Source organism: Lycorma delicatula, chromosome 4 (assembly GCF_047948215.1).
Source record: "Lycorma delicatula isolate Av1 chromosome 4, ASM4794821v1, whole genome shotgun sequence".
In the NCBI taxonomy this organism is placed as follows: Eukaryota; Metazoa; Arthropoda; class Insecta; order Hemiptera; family Fulgoridae; genus Lycorma; species Lycorma delicatula.
This window is the reverse complement of record NC_134458.1, coordinates 74387321-74414391: the sequence shown is the minus strand read 5'-3', so window position 1 is coordinate 74414391 and position 27071 is coordinate 74387321. Positions and strand designations below refer to the sequence as shown.

At 28.9% G+C, this 27071-nt stretch overlaps 1 protein-coding gene across 1 annotated transcript in view; it reads right to left on the bottom strand.

Moving 5' to 3' along the window:
* Positions 1–27071, bottom strand: part of Cadps (calcium-dependent secretion activator 1) — a 310167-nt gene that overhangs the window by 158603 nt on the left and 124493 nt on the right. The window contains exons 19-21 of the mRNA XM_075363363.1: positions 4639–4740; positions 3245–3308; positions 1211–1334 (exon numbers count right to left, since the gene is read on the bottom strand). Coding sequence (XP_075219478.1) covers positions 1211–1334; positions 3245–3308; positions 4639–4740 — 290 coding nt within the window. The remainder of the gene's footprint in view (positions 1–1210; positions 1335–3244; positions 3309–4638; positions 4741–27071) is intronic.

The following is a 27071-nucleotide window of genomic DNA, read 5'->3' as shown; positions in this document are numbered from 1 at the left end:
ACATTTGTAGGCAGACCAAATTCAAACCATTAAATGAACAGATACTTGATGTAAAACATAAGCAAAAATGGTAGAGCATCATCTTGTATTAAAATGCTTCCAAACTCATAAATGAGGTTACTGAACTATGGGACAATGAAGTAAAGTGAAGTACCAATTTAAGAGATTCTGAAATTTACCTTACATTTTTAATCTCAACACACTGCTTCCTGTTATTTAGAAAAGACAAACTTTTTTTTGTAACATCAATAATTCCATCTGCTCTTAATTTCTCTTTTATATAATAATTTACAGTTAAATATTTGTGTAAGATTAAAAAATACAGATACTATTCTGCATGAAATCCATTTCTAATTATTTTTATTAATTATTATTAAAAAAAAATGAAAATATTGTCAATTAGATAGCAGTAAAATAGCAAAAAGATATGCTCAAAAACCATTTATAAAAAAAAATGGAAGTCTATAAATAGATGTGTATTTTGATTATTACATTTTTTCATTATCATATTAACATTTACATATTTTTAATTAATTCCCTTATATCAGCTGGTGATGATTACGATAGAATGCATAACTATTTATAGATTTTCATTTATTTTTTAAACAATCTGAGTTTTCCTCATTGTAACTTTATTTTGCATGGATCTTTCTTTGTATTAAAACTAGTTTAATATGAAGCAATTCTAGTAATTTAAACAGTTCTAAATTCACTACATTTTGATCATATTATATGATTTAGAGTAATTATTAATTATATCACTTAAAATTACATGTTCCAAAAATTCATCAAATCAACACATTTCACAAATCAACAAAAATAAAATTTGTGACTCAATTGTCATAGAAGTAAGAAGAGATTTCTAGAAAAGGTTACATACTAAACACTGAACAGAAAAAACATACAGTAACAAAATAACAGTATTAGAATTCTGTTGACTGTCTCACATCATTACAGAATATCAAGAGCATTTATTCAGTATAAGATACCCAGACTATAACCAGTAAAAGTAATAGTTTATAAGGTCCCTCTTTATATAGTATAAAAGAAGGACCTGTGATATAATAAACATTAACACTGGAAATAGTATCACCAAAAATATACACCTCAAACCTAAACTAAATTGAAAGCATAGAATAAATTAAACTACTCAAATACAAAAACACAAAAGCTATTGGTAATAGAAACAAATATTAATAGTCATAATTACCTTCTATTTTTGCTTCGGCTGACAATCGAGTGTAGTTAACCAAAGCTGCAGTTTCAAGACACTTTTTAATCATACCACGCACATCTTCTAGAGGCACCGGGGTAACAACATCTTTCATCAGGACCTGTTCATGCATACATTTGTAAAAATTATGAACATATCTATTGACTCGATAGTATGAACAACAATAGCTTTTATTAACAAAAAAAACTTTTGTTTAAAATTAAAATAAAAAAAATATATAAATAGTAATAAAATATCTAGCTCAGTATATATGTGACGCATTTCACCAGCTATAAACACTAAAAGATTATAAAATAATAATAATTGAGCAAAAGTGTCAGAAAGGTACAAAATATTAGTGCTAGCGTTCCCATGTGATGTTTTGAGGCTAGGCAGAACCAGTTATATTTTAACACTAACAGCTCATTGACTCTGTCACTAAGCATCATTCTGTTGTTGGTTTTCAATTAACAACTCATCTGGGTCTGGCGATCCATGGATGTAACTAACAAGGGGGTTCTGCCCCTGAACCCCTCAGGGGCCCCCCAAGCTAGTCAGTTTTTGCTTCGCTTGCCCAACTGGTTCCTGGACCCCCCACAGCTCGCTTTGCCCTCCATTACTGTTTAGCCAGAGGGCGGAACCCTCTGGACCTCCACAGTGTTTGTTACCCTCATGGTTGGGAGAATAATACTGATAAATAACAAACTATTCAGGCTTTATAGAAACCTGAAAAAGAAACTAAATTATAAAAGACAAAATAGTAGAAACTATGGTAACTAAAGTACCCACACCTTTGATGAGGAAAACTTCACAACCTACTTCTGTTGTCATGGTAACAGAAATATATCAATGAAGTAAAAAGATGAATTTTTTTCTTTAATGAATACCTTTAATTGACAACTTCACCCCCAATGGGGCTAGGACCTCAATCTCTAAGTTAAAACCTTCTCTGGGATAACACAAATGTATCCTGCATAGGATAGGTATCAGGTAATCTTCTTAGACATTGCTATTTAATAAAGTTTTCATTCTGCAAGCTTTCATTCTGCTTTTAATAAGTTATGTTTTGTACATCAGTTTTATGTTTCTTTCTCGTATCTAATTTACAAATTTTAACATGATTTTTTATCTATGAGTATAAAGAGAAGGTTTGCCAAAATACTTTTAAACTGTTTAATTTTGATAAACTGTTTATTTACAACATAGAATGACCCATTTTGGATAAAAAATTAAGAAGAACTGTAACAGATTGTTATAAATGGTAGCATATAAGACACTATTTTTTCAAAAATGTCACTAGAAAAGTTAAACTAAGTTAATTACAGAAAAGTAAGTAAACATTAATTTGCAGAAAAATTACTTGTAGATGTACTTGAATTAATGACATGGTGATTGTCATGATGATTAATTGAATTATTAAAGAGTACCATTAGAGATCTGGACACTGATAATAACACCAGAAACTTACTTTTGTGATTGATTTCAATTTTAATTTTAAAAAAAATAAGTTACTACACAACTGCAAGTTATAAATAACCAAAGAAAATGTAATTTGTCTTCTGATTGCATAGGACAATATATGTGTAATTTTGCTTTTATCAGCTAAATAATTTGTAATGATCACAATATCTGAATTGCAGTATAGATGTCTAGTATTCCACAAAAAAAATTATTCCAAATTTCAGAACAAACTTCAGATACATCATACACTGACTGTTACATACTTTATTTACTAATGGTAAAGATGTGATTTGATAAAAAATATCAGGTTATCTAATTTATGCAAAATAAACATTTTGCTTGAACAAGTAAATTTCAACAAATGAGATGAAAGGTTTTCCATGAATTTAAAGATTTTCATACAGCCTACATTTAATTTGTTATATTTACATTACTTTATATTTGTATGATATAAAAAATATAATATGAAATATAAAATGATGATATTACAAACAATGCACAGAAGACATTTAATATCACATTCATAAGTAAAGAATGACAAAAGTGGAACAATAAAGAAATAAATCTTACCCTTTCCAGTAAAGATAAAGTTGCTTTAAGTGCACCTTCTGGACGTCCAAATGGAAAGCAATACCTGATAAAAGAAAGATATACAAAATTATAATATAAAATTAAAAAAAAAATTATGATTACAATTTACTCATTATTAAACTAGAAACTTGAGCGATGGCTAGAAGAATACAAGAAGAATGTGAGAAGATGATAGAGAAAAAATAAAAATACGTCTGTGTGATTTTACAAAAAACTTTAATTAATACAATAATTTGATAATGTAAATCTATCAATTTAGACTGAAAACAGTTCAGAAATGACATGCACATAATTCAAGCGTCTAATTTAATGAAAAACAAAAAAAAATTATGTGAACTTATTTATTTTATAATAAAGATTTAAGTAAAGTTAAGTGTTAAATAAAGTAAAAATTTAATTATTTATAACACTAGTTATAAACTCATAGTTTATAACTCCTAGTTAGTGTTTATAACATAATTATGACAATTAAGAAATAATTTACGAGTAAAATATATTCAAAACAGTTCAGCCAAGATCAACTCTTGAAATTAAGTCTCTAAAAATTTAATAGAACATTTACTGGTATACTGATGATCATATTACAAATATAAAAAGATATGATTTTTAGTTTTATTAAAAATATTGATTGAATTTAATCAATTTATTAAATTCATAAGTGTTTTTTACATTATATTTGTACTGAAAATTTTTTCTAGGTATTTTGTTCATCATTTTTGCTATGAAATATGAAGAGGCAGTTTTAGAATGAATAACTGCATAAACAGGTATGAAAATTCTAAGAAAATTTAATCTTCAAATTAAGAATATATAGGAAACAATTACAATAATTTCTGGCAACTTTAAGTCTTTTCGTTATATTGTTTAATAATAATAATAACCTAAGAATTGGTCTCAAATGCATTAAAAATTTAAAGTGAGTTTAAACCATTAATCCTTTTCTGGTTAATCAATTTGGTTGTACAGAGTTCTAGTATATTGAAATATTTTTTTTATTTATTAAATGAGGAGGTCTACTGTTCTGGAAGCGCAGTAAAATACAAGAGAACACTGAATTAGTTTTTCTTGATACAAAATAAAAATTTACATTTTCAGTACAAAATTTACTACGAAAGAAAATATTATTAACAATGTACAGAGCATTCAACAGCAATTGACTATCTCATTAATCACAATGTTATACAAGAGTAACAGTTCCACATATTTTATTACTGTCAGTTAAATAACAAAAATTTTTCATAACTTATGAACATTTCAACAGCTAGCTTATCATCCGTTAATACTTATAAAATAATTCTAAGTCACATTTAAATAATGTGCATATATTCAAGCATATCTGCATGTACATGAAAAGTTTAATTAAACAACTTTACCTAAAATTTGTAATTTGAAATTCTAAAAGTACTCTAAGTCTTTCTTTTATTTCTTGGAATTTATCCTTTTCTTCATGAGTAACTGTGCCAACACCGTCCGGCCTGAAATTATTACAAATAATTTTATTAAAATTCTTAAATCTTTAATTTTCAACAAAGAAATTTTTTTATAAAAAATGTACTAACAGTCACTTCTTTCTAAAGAAAAACAGAAGAGATACATGATACATATAGAATTTTACGCTAGAAATCATAAGAGCAATTACTGATAGTAATTTCACCAGTATTTTGACTGAAAATAAATTACATCAAAAATGAAATAATAGATTATTCTAAAATTATTTCTTATTATTATCCTGAAAAGAAAACACAGTGGCATAAGACCATGTCATAAAAAACATAAAATACAATAAGTTTAACAAAAAGAAATAACAACATAATGTAACATCTGAGTTTATTGAAATTTAATTAATGTTGAATACATTAATAGAAAAAATAAAATATTATTACAAATACAAAGAAGGATAAAAAAAGACACATATGGAATATAAATAACCAACAGTAATAATATTTATTATTATTAAATCATTTTCTCAACATACTAAATCTTATTTAATCAAGTTTCTCTTTAACATTTTAAATTACTGTTTGATACGAAAAAACTGGATTGTTGCTTCAGAAATTTGTTTGATGTACAAACAAATCAACTCAACATTTTGTGAGTCAGCATTATTGACAAAAATATTCTACATCATATCACAATGTGATAATTAGACTCTATATTTCTATTTATATAGCTGATCAATTATTCTAAGATTACCTCTGATTATGTTCTTTAGTAAGTATAAAATTCAATATCCACCAGTACCATGATACAATCATCAGTCTACCTACACTACCACCATAAGAAACTTAAAACATTTTTATTGATAATTCTGTTTTTATTTATTTAACATTCTAATTTATTCTAGGTTTTATAAATAGCTGCTGTTTCTTTACATTTTTTATATTATTAATTTAATAATTATTGATACTAATGAATGGACAAAAAGGTACTAATATCATATTTATCTAATCTATCAAATGTTATGAAAGACTTTTCATGTAATGTATTTAGCACATAAAGTAAAAGTTTCTTTGTATTCAACTTGAATTATTTAATTTTTATATTGTGAATAGATTTTTTTGTGTAGTATGTTATAATTGTTATTGTTATGAAAAATTACAGTGTTTTTTATTTATTTTAAATTAGTAAAAACATAAAATTTTGATATTTTATTTGTATAGAATTAAAAATATTTTGATGTGGAAAGAAAAAGATTTTTAAAAAATGAAGGAATCAGATAAGTCAAATTTTAAAAGAAAATTTATCACTTACCTACTACTACTAATTTAAAAAAACACTACTGTCACTGATTAAAGGAGGTGATTGAAAAAAAAACTTGTCATAGATTTTATTTGCCATTAACTGCTGCTATTAGCCACTAATCATTTTTAACAGGTTCAAGTAGTGAACCTGTGCTGAGCATTATTTAACTTTTAGGATCTAAAAACTGCTATTTTAAATGTAAATTTAGCCATTGGAAATTTATCTTAAACTTTTGCATTCTTGAATTATCAGACACCACTCTAGAGAAGTTTCAAATGGTGTTGTACCATCAGGTTATAACTAATCCAGTTTACTGCCTTATCAGGACTTAATTTATTTATTATTCATCTTAATGCAATCACAGATTAAGTTTCTCAAATACAATCAACATCCTAATTTTCTATTCAGACATATTCTACTGTCCTAGAGTCATAACTGTTTACTTAAATAAGAGCTTCTATGTTTATACAAATTCCTGATAAATCTGCTACCTCCTAAGTGCATAATGTTAGTTAATTGCAAGATATTACATGATTTATCATCCTTTTGGATGAAAAAGGATGAAAAAGGATGCTAAATTTGTCACAAATTTAGCATCATGCAAGCATCATATAATTTATTAATTTTATAAATTAATAAGTATGTTACCTAGTAAATGACAACTGGTTGATCTACAAAGAAACTGGTCAGTGATGTTGAAAAACGGATGAGAGATAAATTTTAAGTAAACTTATAGTAATTAATTACCTTCATCCATCCTGATTTACTAGCACCTTTTAAGGTAAATATTTCAAGCACTAAATATATAAATAATTGTTAGCCTTCCTATAAAAGTGTTTCACTGATGCACAAGTTCTGATTCTGCAAGTGCTACATTGGTGTATCACGGTGATATAAAATGCATTAAGTATAATAATGCGGTTTTGATGTAAAATGGCTACATTCATATGATTATATTTTCTCATAATGTGTATAATATAAATATGCTGATTAAATTTTTATAAAGTTTATTTCATGTATTCACACAACAAAAAATTATAGATTATTAATATTATTATAATAATGATTATTCAAGTATAAGTATTGTATATTGTAATTATAAAAAGAATTAATAATAATAAATGTTTGCATGCAAATTCATAATCATAACACACTTTAATCCTCTTAAAAAGAATAATTTCATTGGTAACAAATAATTATATTTTTTTTAAATATAAGAATGATGTCATATGGGAAATGAAAAGGAGAAGAGGAGGATAGTTTTATCTATTTTATTGAAAAAATAAAATTAGAATTGAAAAAAATGTTAAAATAATTAGAAGAGGTTATATTATAACTAACTCAATAATATTAAAAATAAAATAAAAATCTAAGCATTCAGAATTTACAGTAATCTAAGTAAAATTATTACTACTCATACTATTACACAGTAATTAATACAGCTGTAACAAAACAAAAGATTTCTTTGATCATTAAAAATAATTACAGATGTAGTTAATATACAATTACATACATTTATGTGCTTAATAAAACTTATAACAAAGCGATGAATATCCATGCTATCCTACAACAAACATGCATATACACAGTTTTAATTAACTGTTTTATATTTAATAAGCATTGTGGTATATAAATATACACATTAAAAGACATTGTTAAAAAAGTAAAGCAGTTTCTTAATTTTTAGACATGAACAACTATCTCAATAATATTTTATATACTTAGATTTTTTAAGTTATTTGGTCATAATACTTAATTAAGACTAAATTTAAACCACATGTATTTACTAATTATATGAGTAATATATAGAATAAACTCAAACCAAAACAAAACTGAAAATTTTCCCATTGAAATAAGTGATAAGAAATATTTTTTTTTAAAACTTAAATAAGAATAAACTACTGTTGGTAAACATTCAAACAATTGCTAAAATATTATATTATTCTAAGATAATATATTATTATAATACACCAGTATATAAATATCATATTTATTATTAACAAAAATTACTTATGAACATACCAAAATTACAATTAATATAAACTTATCAGTTCATACAAAAAGGTTTTTGAATCTGTAAGTTTATCATCAGTTATAAGATATTATACCAGGTAACTTTACCATAATTATATGTAAAAACTGATGATACTTGTCATAATCAACTAAATTAAATATTAGAACTATTAAACCAGATGCGCCAATTTAATTAATTCTATCAAGTTTAAAATTTACCTAACTATTCACCTGTAATATTTTTATAAATATTATATTTACAAATACAGGCATAAACACACACTTATGAATGAAAAATTTTGAACATGATAAATTATTTAAATCAGCACACCTGTTTTAATAGCAAGCTTAATTGTAACCAATATTAAATTCATAACTCTAAGTTTTTACATGTAATGATGGTAATGCATTATCTGATATAGTATCTTATAACTGATAATGAATCCATGAAATCAATAATCTTTTTATATATGTTCATAAGTCTCTTACTAAGCCCGCTATTTCGATATATTCATAGATGATTTCTGTTAATAATTATAAATTTCAACACACTAGACAGCATACAAAAAAAGAAATTATAGTATTATCCAAATAATAATAATAATAATAATAATATCCTAAAATAATAAATTAAAATTTCATGGATAATGACAAGTAGTAGTGGTACATATTCAAACATTAAATAATAACCAATCAGCAATAATATTTTTGGATCTTTACTATTAACAGGCAGCATTTATAAAACTACATAAAAAGTACGAAACCTGTTCAACCACATAATCAAGAGTATAATTCATTTCTTACAATTTTTATTTCTGCTTTTTTGGTGACAATTTTTTTAACAAAACTGTATGCAATACAGTACAGTGGGGCACATTCTGAAAAATAATTGATTCGTACTTGGTTGAATTTATCCAGCGACAATGTTGATTTTTTTTTTTTTTTTAATATAATAATACACAGTATAGCAAAATGCATACCTCCTCAGTGAATATATGCTTATTAAAATATGGAGTTAGTTATAGACCAATACGTACATAACTTCTTTAATCTTAAGAAAATAAATAATGTAAATATAAATACTGAAATAAAAACATAAGATAAGAATACTTTTTAAAAGTTAATTTAAGTAAAATAAAAAGGATATAAATGAAATTAAAAACTAAATTAAAGTTAGATAATAATTTAGGCTGGTGATTGCACCACTGAACTTTGTACGATGAATAATTGTAAGAATCCTACAGCCTGATAATCGCTGTTACCGGTGCTGGGAGACCGGCCACGTGGCTGCGTTCTGTAGGGGCCGAGATCAGTTGAAGTGCTGCTTCAGATGCAGTGGACAGGGCCACTTTAGGGCAAATTGTCAGGAGCCTGCAAGACGTTCTGCTTGTGGAGGCGTTGGACATCAGGCTGGGCCCAAAGAGTGTAAACAGGCTTCGTATAGCGAATAATGCAAGTTAAGGCTAATAGGTGTTTAACACCTCATCTGGCGTGTTGCGATTCAGCAAGATGTGGATTTCCTGGCTGTTGAGGAGCCTAACAGAAGAAGGGTGGCCACACACTTATGGGTTGTTGATCGATCTGAGGATGTTGCCATAACGAATGTTTCAGGCCAGTATGCTGTCTTCCGGGTATCAAGAGGTGTAGGGTATGTATCGGTGGATCTTACCGATTGCTCTTTTATGTCTGGTTATGTTTCACCTAATTCCAGCGATGAATGGTATCAAGCTTTTCTTGGTGATCTGGAGGATTGTATCCGACATGCAGAAAACTCAGTTGTATTATCTGGTGATTTTAACTCGCAATGTCTGGAGCATGGGGGAATGATTTCCACCCCAGGAGGATAGATTCTGGCAGCATTGTTTTCAGCATTTCGTCTTGTTGTCCATAATGAGCGCTTTTTACCTACTTATGTTGGTAGGGGGCGTGAGTCGGCTGTGGACTTTACGGCGACCTCCGAGCAGATAGCACCTAGGATTCGAGACTGGAAGCTTCTTTCTGATGAAATTGAAGTGACCATCTAGCGATTATCTTCGAGTTCCAAACTGAGTTGCCTGGACGTATGGTCCGTCCTCAGCGTTGGAAATCGAATGAACTTCAGGCCGCCCGTGTTTCGATAGGATTGCTGCAAAGTTTCGAATGAACAACCCAATTATACCTGACAGCCTATCGGAAGCTGTTACTGAAGAATGTCGACGTGGTGGGACGCTAAATGGTTCTCGTAGACAACGAGTATGTTGGTGATCCAGTGACATTGCGGAAAAACGGCCTGCTGCGTTTGTGGCCAGGAGGAAATTACAGAGGGCCAATAGACGTGTTGATTGGATAATGGAGGAACTCCCTCAGGATTATCGGCGGTACTTTGAATGCGGCCATAAAGGAGGTCAAGGCAAAGGCCTGTCTAAAACTGCTGGCTGACCTCGACGTCAATCCGTGGGGTGGGGCATATAAAATTGTTTTGAGCAGGTTTCAGAAACCTGTTGCCCTACTAAGTAGAGATGTCGCTCTCCGTACAATTTCCGAGCTTTTTCCAGTCGTTGAGTCGCAGATGTGGAAACAGATTCGTGTGGTCCATACTCACCGATTCACCATCGATGAGATGCGATAAGCCGCTTCGCGGCTAGATCCAGATAAGAGCCCAGACCCGGACATGGTCTCGGGGTCCATTATTAAGATGCTTGTCTAAAGGCACCCTTGGGTAGTCCTTGATGCGTTAAACTGTGCCCTACAAGCTTATTGTTTCCCTGCACAGTGGAAAGAGACGCTGCTGGTCTTAATCCCTACGAAAGTAGTAACGGAAGATGGTAGTGTTGCCTATCGTTCTATTTCGCTGTTAAACACGATTGGAAAACTAATGGAATGGCTAATAGTCGACAGGTTTTGGAAGGAGGTGGAGGAATCGGGCTGCCTCTCCCCCAATCAGTATGGTTTTGTTAGGGGGAGGTCGACTACGGTGCTATTATCCGTGTCTCGATTGGGCGAAAGATCGGGCAGCGGGCACCTGGCGTCGACGGAGGATACCGTTACTGTCCTCCTAGATATCAGAATGCCTTTGGAAGCATTCCGTGGCCAGTGATCATGGCTTCGTTGCGCGCACACGGAGTCAGTGGATATACATTGAGTATTGTCAATTACTACCTGCATGAGAGGAAGGTGACGACTCTGACTGAGGATGGAGAGATGCTTGTCTAAAGGCACCCTTGGGTAGTCCTTGATGCGTTAAACTGTGCCCTACAAGCTTATTGTTTCCCTGCACAGTGGAAAGAGACGCTGCTGGTCTTAATCCCTACGAAAGTAGTAACGGAAGATGGTAGTGTTGCCTATCGTTCTATTTCGCTGTTAAACACGATTGGAAAACTAATGGAATGGCTAATAGTCGACAGGTTTTGGAAGGAGGTGGAGGAATCGGGCTGCCTCTCCCCCAATCAGTATGGTTTTGTTAGGGGGAGGTCGACTACGGTGCTATTATGCGTGTCTCGATTGGGCGAAAGATCGGGCAGCGGGCACCTGGCGTCGACGGAGGATACCGTTACTGTCCTCCTAGATGTCAGAATGCCTTTGGAAGCATTCCGTGGCCAGTGATCATGGCTTCGTTGCGCGCACACGGAGTCAGTGGATATACATTGAGTATTGTCAATTACTACCTGCATGAGAGGAAGGTGACGACTCTGACTGAGGATGGAGAGATCTCCTTTGATATGTTTGGTGGGGTTCCGCAGGGGTCGGTCTTGGGCCCACTCTTATGGAACCTTGCCTTCGTTGCGTCTTGAATTTGATGGAGACGTCAAACTGGTTGTCTACGACGACGACCTGGCCCTCCTGGTCGCCGGCTATACTGAAGCAGAGATTAAGGATACGGTGAAAGCCGCTGTGCAATAAGTGAGTAAGTGGCTACATTTGAGAGGTCTTAGTTTGGGCCCCCATAAGTTCAAGGCAGTCTCACTCGCTGGGAGGAGGCGAATACGAGAGATGAGAGTAACTATTGGAGATGTTGAGGTTAACACGTCGGAGTGCGCTAAATACCTCGGAGTATGCATCGAGAAGAATCGGCTCTTCAACACACATCTGATGAAAATACCCGATCGTGCCGTAAGTGTTGTTGCCAACACTACAACTTATGGTCAGCCATAAAGGACTGATGGCGTCCAAGAGGCGACTTATCCTCCAGGTGGCTTTATCCATAAATTTCTAAGCGGTTCCTGCCTGGATGGATGCATTTAGTAGTTAAAGGAACGTTGATAGGCTGTCGTCTATTCAGCAGCGAATTGCCATTAAAATTATTGCGGCATACAGGACTGTTTCCCGTAATGCTGCTGAAGTGGTTTCAGGCATCCCTCCTGTTCTGCTGAGGGCTCAAATGCTGTACAGGGAGTATAACGGAATGCCTAAAGTTGAGGCTACACAAATCCTTTTGAGAGATTAGCAGGAAGTCTGGAATGTTTCTCTTACGGGAAAATGGACAAGAAGCATTATACATAGCATTGATCTGTGGGTTCAGCATGGCTTTGGAGAGGTGGGATTCTACCTCTCCCAGCTGCTAACCAGGCATGGGAAGTTTGAGGGGTACCTGTACCAGTTTGGTAAACACGCTACCTCTATTTGTAGATACTGCAAATCACAGGACACACTGGAGCACACCATATACTATTGTTGTAGGTGGGATGGTGTTCAACAGGAGCTGGGTTTGACCTGTCTTACTACAGAGAGGACTATGGGTTATATGCTTTCCAGTAGGCAGGCCTGGGGACTGGGGAAATGTGGAGAAGCTAGCTTCTAGAATATTGAAGACAAAATCCCGTGACCTCAATCGTATGTAACTGTGCATGTGTTTATTTAGGGAGGGCAGCCTCAATCTTGAGAGTACGGTTCACCGAGGTGGACCATTCTTGATGAGGAATCAGGGACCCCTTGTGGTAGTTTTTGAATAATGACAACTGGAAGCTGGATAGCCTCATATAGGTTCACTGCTAAAAAACTACACAGGAAGTGGGGTACTCTAATGGGTTGCTTACTAATATAATATAAAATAAAAATCCGACCAGCAGCCCAACCTGCCATGCTGGACATACTGCTAGTAAGTGGGAATGGCTGTTAGAGTAGAAAGGACACCCCCTATGTTGTTCTATGCTTAACTGCGGGTAGGTAGGGGATTAAGGAGGAAAAAAAATACTTTTATAATAAAACCTTATTTGTTTTCTGTTTAATCATCAGTTTCTGTTAGCCACCAGGGCCAAAGAGATAAATTTATCGTGTGTGATCACTTCCCTCTACTACCTTAAAATTGAGTTACTGTTCAGTGGAATATTTCTCACTCAGTATTAGTCCCATCATATTTTTGCTGATTTCTGCTGAGTTTGAAGTTTTAAAATATATTAAAACACTGAGAGTGGTCTTATTTTATACCCTAATTATTTTTTTAATTTTAATTTAAAAAAAAAAAGAATACTAACAAAGCACTATTCAAAAGTCTCATTTTTTGATTATTTTAAAAACAAACTCAACTTTAAGCCAATATGAAATATATTCAAACAATTTTAAATATATAATCTATTAATTTCTTAACTAATCTTTTTTCACTCTTCTCACACAATTTTGGGATTTTGGAACTATTTTAAAAATAAATGAACATATTTACATACTTGGAAATAATATTCTGAATAAATGGAAATGTACTATATCCACATACTAACTTACCTGTTTATTTTTTTGCTACTTCTAAGTGTATTATTTTACTTCAATTATTTCTTTTCTAAATTTTGTTAGTGTTATTAATCATATTACTACTAATATAGTGTACACCAAACCATATTCTATTAGTGAATTGTTTATTATATAGATACAAATTTTTTACATCTATAAACAGTATTGTTTTTAAAAAGTTTGTCCTTTATTATCTATCTATTCTCATATCTTTGAAACTATGGCCCCAAATCCTGACAGATAATAGAAGTTACATAAGTTAAGTTACATAACCTTTAATCAAATCACTACATCATTCCTGTATAGATTATAATTCAGTAATCTGAAATTTATTTAATATTAGTATTGATGGTTGAAAATGTGTCCAAAAAAGAGGGTTGAGGACTTTACACAATAAAATGTAGATACTATAGCCTATTTCACTTATATTTCAGAAAGCTTAAAATTAATGTTCCCACTGGATAAAAGTTAGAAGGGATATTCAGTTACTAGTTTTATTATAAAAATTATTTAATAACTAACTGCGTTCTATGAACCAATTTGAAAATCGTTGTATACATAATTCAGCAGTTACTAGACAAGGGTATTTAAATCTCTATGTAAGACATTCAGTTACAATTGGCACTTATAATTCACTTCAAGACAGAATTCCAATACTATTTACTATATATAACAATCATTTAGATCCCTTTTAGTTGCAATTAAAATTATTTAAGAAATGTCTTGAAGTAATGTTGGCTTAACCAGATTATGTTGGCTAGTTATGTGTGGTTAAATCTTGAATAATATTGTACTTTACTACCCAATATTTATAACATTATGAAATGAAATGTCTTTTTTGTATTGATTCATTAAATTATATCTGATTATTAAAGTTTAATTTACTAAAAGTGTATTATGAAAAGAAATTTGGTTTGGGCCAATAAACAGTAAGTTTTATTATGATTAAATAAATAAATTTACATAAATTTAACAGAATCTAACAAGGTAACAGAAAAAAAAAATCATAATTAAAATTATAACTTAAATTCTACAAAATTTAATTTTTTAATTTATTAACATCTTCAATCCATACTGTGAGGTAGTATTTTAATTTATCTTATAGTCAACTTATATGAGAGTGGTCTAAAACAATTTTTTGATAGTACAGGATAGGATTTTTTTCACAAATTTCAAATTAATGGTTCCATTCAATCTACTATTTCATTCTGTATTGAAAAGTTTCTAAATAGATTGTCTGTGAACAAAATTATAATAGTTTAAAATTATTTTTTTTTTCATTACGGAATTATGCATACATGTCCAAACAAACTTTTCCACTTGCCTAAGGAAAAGTTCCATAATGAAATGATTGCAGGCAATCGGTCATGAAAAACCAGTTACTTGCAAAAATACCATACTTCTTAAGAATAGTAAATATAAAATGCCATTCGTCTAGAAAAAGTGAGAAGTGAAGTAGAATCTTCACTCTGTTCACCACAGGGACTAGCTCTATAGTGAAATCATTACACTTAAACCAAGAAATACTGACAAGTGCTGCTTGTACTTCAGGTACATCAAAACTATAAGAAAGGCTGGGACAAATAGTAAAAGGAACAAATTAAATACCTCTTCTATAAGATACAATGCATTACATATACTGTCTTCACTAAGTAAGAGCATGTAAACGGTTATTTAGATTACATCTATAACTGATTTTTTTTTTTTTTTTAATTATTTTCAATCTGGTTTATTACAACAGACATGATAATTCAATTGAAATTAAGGAATTATAATCAAATGCCAACAATTTTAATTTTTTCCAGTAATTTAAACTCAATTTGAAAATTAACAAATTCATGTTATTAAGATGTTAAATGAATTTATGTAATATAGATATATGATTGAATGATATAAGCAGACATCTGAATCTTAGCTAAAAAATGTAATTAATATAATGGAAAAAATAATCTAAAAATGTATAATCAAAAAATGTAATATAATGTAGCTAAAAAATGTAAATGTAATAAAATGTTTTGAAAAACCCATAAATACAACAAATCAACAAGCAAGATTTTAAGGAAATATTTTCAACTATGATTACATAGTATGAAATAATACATTACAGGATAAGCCAAGAAGCTAAGTCATTGGAACTATATGCTCATCATTATTTTTAATGCTGATATAGAAATGAAACTTTATCATACTTTTTAACACAGAAACTTTAAAAATTAACTAAATAATAATCTTTATTAATTATATCTGTAATTCAAGTCTAACTTAAAAAACAAAGAACACTCAAATTCATGAATTAATGATAAATTGCATGTCCAATCTTTGTTGATCTCGGTTGATTTGCAAAAATGTACAAGGTAAACAATAAAATCAACAAAAAAAGATAGAGGATGATAAAATTCTGACAACTAGCATTTAAAAAAAATATTATAAACTGTGATAAGGTGGAACAGATCACAAATAATATTAGAGATTGATATAAAGAGACTATTTATGGTTCTTTATTTATTAAAGTTTCTTTTTATCTCAAAATAGTCATGATAGCAGGTCATTATTTTTGTATTCCTGTGTAAAATGCACCAAAAAAAAAATAGCAACAATTTTTATAAATATTTAAATATGGTTGTATGTTTGGAATTTAAATATAATCTGAAATCTTTGCATGAAAATATAAAATATATATTCAATGTACAAAACCTTACATGAATGTAACAAATGAAAATAAAATTGATTTTTTGATGAAAGCAGATCTTTGTATTACAGGTTTCTGTAAGTGTAGAAGTATGCAAAATAAATTCATTAATAATTACAGATGCTCATAATATGCTGGAAATCTGCTGGAAAAATCTGGAAAATCTCATAATATGCTGGAAAAACAATTTTCTTAAAATTGAACAGTATGTGATAAAAAATTAAAGTCGATCTGCAGTTAAGATCAAGAAATTAACTCTTAGGTTATTAATTTTTTGCTGTAATTTATTACACTTTTAAAAAAACCCACCTGGAATCAGTTTTATTAAGAAACTGAAAGGAAGCAATGCAGAATACATGTTTCTGACTACATTTGTAAGTCAGTTTATTTTTACAATTGCAAAAAAATATGCACTAAACTTATACAAAATATAGCAGAGGTTGATAAAATGATGGCAATCAGTCAAGGGTGTACAGAAATATTTTTGACAGTATAGATGCATTATGAGTAACTAATTACAAACAATTTGCAATCAAGATCAGTAGAAACCCTCGGGTAATTCATTTCACACTTTTTTTTCATACTGTCATAAATATATATTGAAGTAATTATTTTTATTTGGTGGTATTATTTTTTAAATGATAGAATACCACAAAATAGCAATTAAGAAAGAAATATTGAAGTCTATAATGTGTAGAGGGAAGAGGTGCAACAATATCCTCAATAGCCTCTTGAAATAGGAAGGATGTATTTCGGAAAATTGAATCTGAAGGAATATGAAATGGTAATATTACTGACAGAGTGTATGAATGTAAATGGTGGGTACTAGTGAAGTAGAAGGAAAAAAGATTAATGACTTTTGAAAACAAAATCCTGCACAAGGTAAGGGATGAAACACTAAATTCATAAGTATTTTCTTCATGAGGATAAGAAAGAAAAAGAAACTGGATGACTTATATGACCACTCTAAAATAACATGAGTTGCAAGAGAAAGAAAAACTACAGATAATAAAAACTAATGAGCAGGTTATGTGGCAAGAGCAGAAGAAAAGAGAACCATCGAAAGTGCTGAATATGATCTGTGAACAAAAGAGAGGAAAAGGAAGAATCCAGAATCAGATAGATGGATGAGATTGGCTGAACATCACTTTGGAGGAGGCTTGTTGAGGAGTCCATGGACCCTTAGGTCTATTGTGGCCAAAAAAAGTTAATTAAGTCCAAGTTGAAATTAATGAATAAATGACATCTGATTATGGCAAAGACAGAACAATTATCCCTGCAAAACTTTTTAAGTATATTGTTAACCGTTTAAGAATCACAGTTTATTATTATAAAATCAATATATGAAAAAAAAGATTAGGAATTGCTTGTAACTAATAACATTTTAAGTAAATTATATCATCTATGATGATTATAAGACATGTTATTAGCTAAACACTCACTAGATACATGCCCATACAGCTACTACATCCTTGATATTTGTATCATACTGTATTGTTTGTATCTGGGTATTTGTATTGATTTTTGAGAGGCACCTTTTCCTGTAAACCTGTCCAGACACTTCTGTTTCCTATATGGTAGCTATAGAAAAAGCCCGTTCTTGGGAGAGGTGTTTATAAAATAAAGTCAGGCCTCCTAATGATATCATTACACAGCTGTAATTCCTTTCATTTGGATTTGAAAACATCCATTTTTCTTATAGCGGTTTAGTTTGATTAGCAAGAGTATGTTAGAAGTCGCTGATTTGAAGCTTAACGTGATCACTTATCTTACTGTAATCAAGCTGATAGCCTGTTTGATATAGTATAAAAAAAAATTACTGAGATTTATAACCTAGCAAAATTCATCACATGTTTCTTTCTATCAAAGGTGATATTTTATTAATATTCAAAAGCCTCATACTTGATGATTCAAGCCATATAATTGATATTCTGAAATTGAAGATAACACTCAACCAAACAGATTGAATGAATTTCTGTCAGTCATCTATGTTCTAAGTACAGAGATAATTTAAAATTATCTAACAGAATGATTAAATAGTTCCTGGTATTGTCCATAAATTAGCTAAAGACATGCATGTATGCATGTACATACACATTTTTTAACATATCAATAAAATCCATAAAATAGTTTTTCTTTTTCTTTATATTTTTCCAAAAAAGATCTATGTGAATTATTTTAATATTATGCCCAATAGAATATTAACCTTTAATAAAACACTGAAAACAACACATTAAAAAAAAAAACATATGTGTATATATATATATATATATATATATATATATAAAACAAAATAATTATTAAATACATATACATATATACAAACTGTATAGGGTTTTATCACTTTATACAAAGAAATATATAGTCATAAATGATTTAAATATTTTCATCACATATTTTACACACATTATGTGTGTGTACATGTGATGAACACACACACACACACACACACACACACACACACACACACACACACACACACACACACACACACACACACACACACACACACAAAACACAGTGTGGTAATATGCACAATTCTCACAGATATAAGATGATTATAATTTATATAAATATATAATTACTAACTTAAACTAAAATATTTAAATATTTGAGTAATAATAATTATTAACTCCAATTTTAATAAGCATGCATACTACTCAAACAGTATTTAAGGATTGACCAAACAAATCAAACATGTGGATATATATATATATATTATTTGAAACATTAATCTTTTGTTGAAACAAAAAGTACCATTTTTAACTCTGTAATTAATACCACAATACTTATTACATTACAACTATAGGGTCACATTTCATATCAAAAGATGTTAAGGTAACTGTGCAAATGGTGTACAAACCTGGCAACAGGTGTATTGTCTTCAAGGACCTCCGTGCTAGGTAAATCATGGACAATTATTAGATGTGATTTGAGGGGAAAATAATACATTAAGTGCACATACATACACAAAACACACAAATAAACACTGCACACACACACACACACACACACACACACACACACACACACATACACACACACACACACACACACAAAACAGACTAGCAATTAATATCATTGATATCAGAAGTATCAGGTACTGAATTTCAACAAAACTTATAAGTAATATTGATGACCACATCCATATACAAAACATTACTACATAAATTTACACTTCTGTATATTTTCTTAAATCTTTTATTTATACCGGTATTAAAAAATGTACAGTATCAACAAGTATGAAGAAGGCAGTATGTTTAGAAATTATAATCCAAATAAGCTTGTACTACATAAATAAGCAATGTTAAATTCCAGTAAGAAACAGAAATAAAATACCAACAAACAACATCACATATGACAAAATACACTGGATCAGAAATTTCCTTTTATTTACATTATGCTAATATAGTTCAAAGAAACTGAAATGAATCCAAAATGTAATTTTTACATTTTTACAAAATCTATTTTTCTATTGCAAAATATATCAATAGTGAATATCATGTAAATGATAAAAATACTAAAAAAAGTAATAAGCTTTTCATTAGGCCATTTTAAAAGAACATTTCACCGAAGAAAGCTGCATACAGCTCACATTAAGGAAAAGATTTAAAAATGAATTATTTAAATTTTAGAGATAACTAAACAATGAAATGAATTTACTGATCAACAAATTACAATGTAATCAGTCATAATAGATCTAATAACAAAAAGTAAGATGAACTGGTACATCTGAAATTTTTTTTTAAAGTGATAACTGGCAAAATAGGTTTTACGCCAATCAATAAAAAGGTATGCTGAAACACAGAGTTTATCAAATCTGTATTTGACAATAAGAGATAAATTAATGAATTATGAATAAACAAATACTATATAATTTCAAATGTAGGCCGTATATATTGCCAAAAACTGAGTCCATAATTAAGGCCAAATGTGTTCAAATGTAGGCCGTATATATTGCCAAAAACTGAGTCCATAATTAAGGCCAAATGTGTAGCTTGTTCTCATGCATTGATGTAACTCAAAACCAATTAAATATGACTGTTAGTACATGGGCAGAGACACAAACATACCACATAGGACACAGTGTATTATACACAATGTTCTGAATGTGGATAATGCAATGTTGTAGTTGTGAGTTATCACAGACTGTATGAAAAGATATTGAATCTTCATCATCTGCAACATCTGAATGTAGCAGATGATGAGGATTCAATTATTATACACAATGTTCTGAATCTGAATAATGCAATGTGTTGTATTTATGACTTATCACAGGTTGTATGAACAGTTATTGAATCCTCATCTTATGCTACAACTGATTGTAGCAGACAACTCATTTCCTTCAATATCATTATTTTTTAACACATTTACTGCCAGTCTGCAGTTTGCAAAAGCTTTTTCTTTTTCTTAATTAAATTTGAATTGTTTTCATTATTAGTAGTTCAAAGTTATTTGTTAATTTCTACATTACTTTTAAAACTGGCATTTTATTCTGTATTTTTATTATTAAAACTTAGAATATCTAATAAATTGTTTTTGTTAGAAAGGTTTATCATTATTATGCTTAATTAATTTATCACAATCAAGACATATTAACTTAATAAGATTGGAGTGTATGTTAATATTATGTTTGATATATTATTAATATAAATAATATTATTGTGATGTGTATAATGAAAATTGATAAACCGATAACATTTTTATAATAAAAACATAATTTTTATAATTTCTTAATGTAAAATATCTTTTGGCATGAGTAGCATGTAAAATATTAGCTAGATGTGAATATGTAATGTTAATCATAATTAAAATATGAATTTAATCACTAAATGTCATTAAAAGCATTGAAAATATACATATATATATATATATATATATATATATATATATATATATATATATATAAAATTACAATGCTTTATAAATAAAGCATTACACATATATATAAAATCATATGTGTGTTTTTAGTAAAACATACATATAAATCCATAATCTGATGTATTATACTGTATTATATATTCCCAAACATTTGGTTCTTAATGAGTAATGTAATGAAAGACCCATCCCCTACACAGCTAAGTTTGTGAGCATAATTACTCCAAAGTTTACTTCCACACCTCTCTTGTTTCATTACTATGTAAAATAAAAAAAAAAAAGATTCTTATAAAAAATTAAAAATGTATTCACAAAACTGAAGTATCATAATTTGTTAATTTTTTGGTGATATGAGTAATTAGAATTTAAAGTCACTAAAATTTTGACTTATTAAATTCACATATAACTATCAATATGTAAAGTATTTTATACTAATAATAATTAAATAGTTTTAAAGCCCATAAAAAAAATTCTAAAATTTTATCTTTTAGATTAATGACGAGATTTCTTAAGTTTTTTTTTTAGAGAGAACTGAATTTAGAAAATTTTAAAATTCTGTTCATAATAGAATTGAATTTAGTGCCTAATTGATAGCTTTAATGTTTTGTATGTATATATGAACATGTTTTTTTTTTTACTTTTACAGATGTACTACAGGAAAGATATAGTTAATTTAAACTATATTTCTCTCTATTTTATAATATTTTCATTTCAAAAAATTATTTCTTCAGTTATAAGACAGAATTTTATGTGTAAGCATAAAATGCTGTGTAATACACAAAATGTGTTTTTATTCCATGATATGGAAATAAAAGCTATAAATTGCAGAAAAAATAATGTTTAAAATTAACATTCACTATAGCAGTTCTTACAATTTATACCAGACAAGTGTTTACTAAAACATTATAACAATTTAGTATAGTTACCTTAAAAATAGTTAAATTTATAGTTAAAAGATGGACCAATGAAACACTGTATTGACTATATTAAAACTACATATACATATAATGCACAATTGATTAAGTGTGAGTAAATATTGCACCAGCAAAAAAAAGCCTACAATGTGGCATCAAAGGATGGCCAGTGGTGCGGATGATATAAGCGGTAACACATGAATGCCAACAGGTTGAAAGAATTAAAAAGTACAGTACTGTTATCAGTTTAACACTATCTTTCCTATGTTTTTATTGTATTTTAATTTCTTTCACAAGTTTTATTTTGATATATTCATCACATAATATTCACTGAACATTATGTCTACATTATGAATTTATACTACAGAAGATAAATGTCAGGTATTCTGCCATAACAGATATGTACAAGTGATGATTCTGATTACAGATTTATACTAAAATATGGAACACATCACTACATTTTAACAAGAATAGTGGAAAAAGGTTAAAAAAAATTAGAAAGATTCTAGATTAAAAGAATTATAATTAGAAAAATTCTGTTTATGAGTAGATAAAACAGGTGTGTAGAGCAGAGAATATGAGGGTACATTGATTGATAAGCAAACACAAAAGAGAAGGAAAGATTTTAAGGAACAGTACAAAGTACTGTAATTAATAATCGATGAAAAAAGGGCAAAGCAAATCTACAAAGGCATAAAAAATAATTTAGATAAAAGTTTGGAAACCAAAAATCAGACATGTAAAAATAGTAATGCATTAACAGACAAAGGACAAACATAATGGCAGGAAAGGAAAGAAAATCAAGACAAATCATTACTGGTGATTGTTAGACTACGTTTCAGAATAAAACAGGAAATTAATACATATAAAGGATCACACAATGAAGAATTTTGATTGTAAATACGAGAAAACTACTTTCCAAAATAAAATATAATATCATTTACCTTTCCACTTATATACTTCATTTATTACAATGTATGAAATTTTATTTGTGAAATTAAGAAGTATATAGAAACATAATTAATATCTTTAAATATTTTTATTTCTGATCGTGTAGAGAATAGAGAACTTTGTTACCATATTTTTAGCTCTGTAAACTTAAAATAATGTGCAGAAATTCCTAATTTGCTGCTAAATATCTTTAATTTGACAATGCACTCAACAATCTTGCAAAGAGTTTTGAATCACTATATCTCAGAAAAATTTCATCAAAGTAATATACCCCATCACCATTAGATAATATTTTCCTAGATTAATCTATTCCATTGTAATAGAACTAATACATGTGAGTGCGAATAGAATTGGTTGGCTTAAGGTAAAAATTTTGCACACAAAAAAAAGCATCTAAAACAATCTTTTTACAATATTTAAAAGCACATAAAGCTCTTAAAAATAATTTTGATAAACATGCAAGGAATTATCAATCCTCAAAAATCCATAATTCCGTTATAACATTTTTATGAAAGAAATATTTTCTAATTGTGAATATGAGTATGATTACTTGATTATGTATATTCCATCAAATTACATTCTCAAAGATAAATTTGGAGTTTAAAAAAATAATTTGTTTTAGCACGATATGAAAATAGATAGTTCCAGAATTAAGCTACTGCCTTATACTTAAATCCTCAAATAAATTACTGATTTTAAATACTTATATTTATTTCATAGGAAATTTATTTAAGTATAGCAAAAAAATGTAGTTAATTAATTATATAAATGATGTAAGTACTTATTTAATACATTTTCCCATAAAAACCATCTTGTTTAGTTATAGATTTATCAAATTGTACTTGTTAAAAGATGTTTTTTGTTTATTATTATAGCATGTTAATAAATTTAAAATTAAACATCATATAAAAAATGAACTTTGAAATATATTATAAAATGAAACACACACATCACTAAAACAAATTGATCAGTTAATTAAAATTATATATAATGAACAGTAAAAAGTAGTGGGTCAGCTAGATATTACATGCACAGGTAATTAGTACAGTGTATCAAAATGAGACACAATACACATTTATACTTATTATTAATATGATTGCGTGTGTATATATGTTTGTATGATACCTTTATATATATATATATATGTCAATTCTTATAAGACCCATATCCTCTGTACCAATATATTGTATTTTTTTATAATCAAAAACCAACTTGAACAACTCAAGTACAGAATTACAAAATAAATGAAATGACATTTACCTTATTATTTTATTTTCTTTATTCCAATAGCACTTTTGCAGGATCCTGCATCATCAGTTGTATATAAAAATGATATAAAATTACATATCAAACATAACAATTTTTTATTTTTTTTTTAGAATAAAAATAAAAATATTAAAATTACTATCATATATACAAAACATGAAGTCAATTAAATAAAATAACTATATATATATTTAATATGATGTCAATTAAGAATTAAAAATTAAAATTAAAGATAATGTAACATTGGCTGGCCAAGTTACGTGGTGTAAATTTTCTAATTATTTAAAAATTTAATTTTAATTTTTAATTCTTAACTGACATCTTATTTAAATATATGTAGTTATTTTATTTAATTGACTTCATGTTTTGTATATATGATAGTAATTTTAATTTTTATTCTAAAAAGAAAAATTGTTGTTGGATATGTAATTTTATATAATTTATATACAATTGATGATGCAGGATCCCACGAAAGTGCTTTTGGAATAAAGAAAAGAAAAAATAAGGTGTCAGTTCATTTACTTTCTAATTCTGTACTTGGGTTGTTCAAGTTGGTTTTTGATTATAAAGAAATACAATATATATATATATATAAGTGTGTGGGGGGGGGGGGTATTACATTTCATAATTTAATAAGCATTATAGTGTAGTTGGGTATGTAGTTATAAGCAGTACCTTTATCCCAGTTTAAAATATGGCAACTGTGTACTTATGACAAAGAGAAACTGCTTCTGGAATCTTAATCATTTACCAACAGGTCAGCAAATGCTTTTAATCCCACTAACTGACTCTACATTTCTTAGATAAAATCTCACAGTTTTTAGCCAACTATAATTTCTATGATATTTGTAATGAAATTTTTATTTTAATAGATTTTATTTACACCAAGAATTTTGTACATTTCCAAAAGAAAAAACTTATATACAAAATAATTTGAGGGTAGCATTTAATATTTTTTAGATTATTAATATCAGTAAAATAATAAGTGAACCACCAGATGCAATATTACATGAGCAAAATTCACTAATTATAACATATTTTTAATTATAAGATCATGTTCAGTTATGATTACTTTATTATATTATAACAGGGCCAGTATAACAGACCAAGGTAATGGATTTCTTTCAATTAAGAAGAAAAAAAGAGAAAATAATAATGAAAAGAAGAATCTAGAAGGAACTAAAAGGGATTTTTTCTCAGAGTAACAGGTCCGTATAACAATCTGTTCTTTGTAATACAGACAAAGGCACCTCCAAAAGCTGTTGTTCAACCGGAAGGGTTATCAGAACGGAATAAGAATTTATAGAAAAAGGGTGCAGACAATGAAAATTATTACACATCAACGATTAAAGGGATGAGTTGGGATGCGGGCCAGGGGATATAAATACTGTCCAGGACCAGTGGACAGAGTCAGCAGTTCGGCTAGGCCATGTTCTGTACAATCATGATAACAAGTGATAACGGTCAGTAGTTTCATGAGGCCAAGTTCAGCACAGTCATGATAACAGGTGATATCAGTAAGCGTATGGTAACAAGTGAAGAATGTGTCATGAGTATTCCAGTGTGGACAGTGGTTGAATACAGGAAGTTGTTTGGTGAGTTATTGGTAAACAGTAGTGAGGGTGACAGTATTCCATTCATTCATAAAGTTTAAGGTAGTTCTATTGTAAACAGCAAAAGTAATAATACTTGCAGAAAATGGACTGTAAAAACTTAAACTCTTCTAGTGTTATCTAGCTGTTAATGCAATATTAGTTTCTAGCAGTCAATATAACGATTTTAGAAAACTGGACTGTATTTTGATATTTATTAATTTAACTGTCATTAAATAAATTTTGTCTTTTTATTTTAATTACTATTCTGTATATTACATCTATTTACAATCATTATTATTATTTTTTATTTTATGTTTTATGCTTTTAGAGTAATAAATTGTATTTATAAGAAATTTTTACATTTGTTAGTCTCTCAATATCCTTGTCGAATTGTGAACACACGACAATAATTTACAAATAAATAATTTCAGTAAACATTACTTAACTAACTAAATCAAAATCAGATTATGGTCAAATAGGGATGTTTTTTTAACAATAAAAACAGAAAATATTTAATAATCTAAGTTACAATAAAACAGTCAATATTTGCAATGATATGAGAATCAAAACTACTCTTCAACTTATTAGTTCTGTTCCCTTATAAGCAATAAATAAATGCTTTATTCAGTACTTTAATATACTTGTACATAGACCTAATTTATCAGATCATTATTGTATGTTATATAGATCATATTAGGAAAGATATGTAAGCTACTCCACAAATAACAAAAAAAAGCTACTCCAGCATTTGTCTGGAAGGATCAAGAGAAACCATGTAAAAACCCTTTATCACAGCAGCCTTACAAAGTAGAAGCTAATGAATAAAAACAAGAAATCCGTGGTATTTATATTAACATATAAAATTAAATTTTTGTGAAAAAATATTGATCAACTTAATGAAACAGAATATCTTTTCTCACAGACTGAAGTATAAACTGCGTAATGCAAAATAATCCTGTTGTCTTGGATTATTTCAAAGGTTGAATGTTGGTAAATAAATACACACAGAAATGTCATAATTTTTAATATAATAAAAATCATTGCTTTTTTTACCCTGA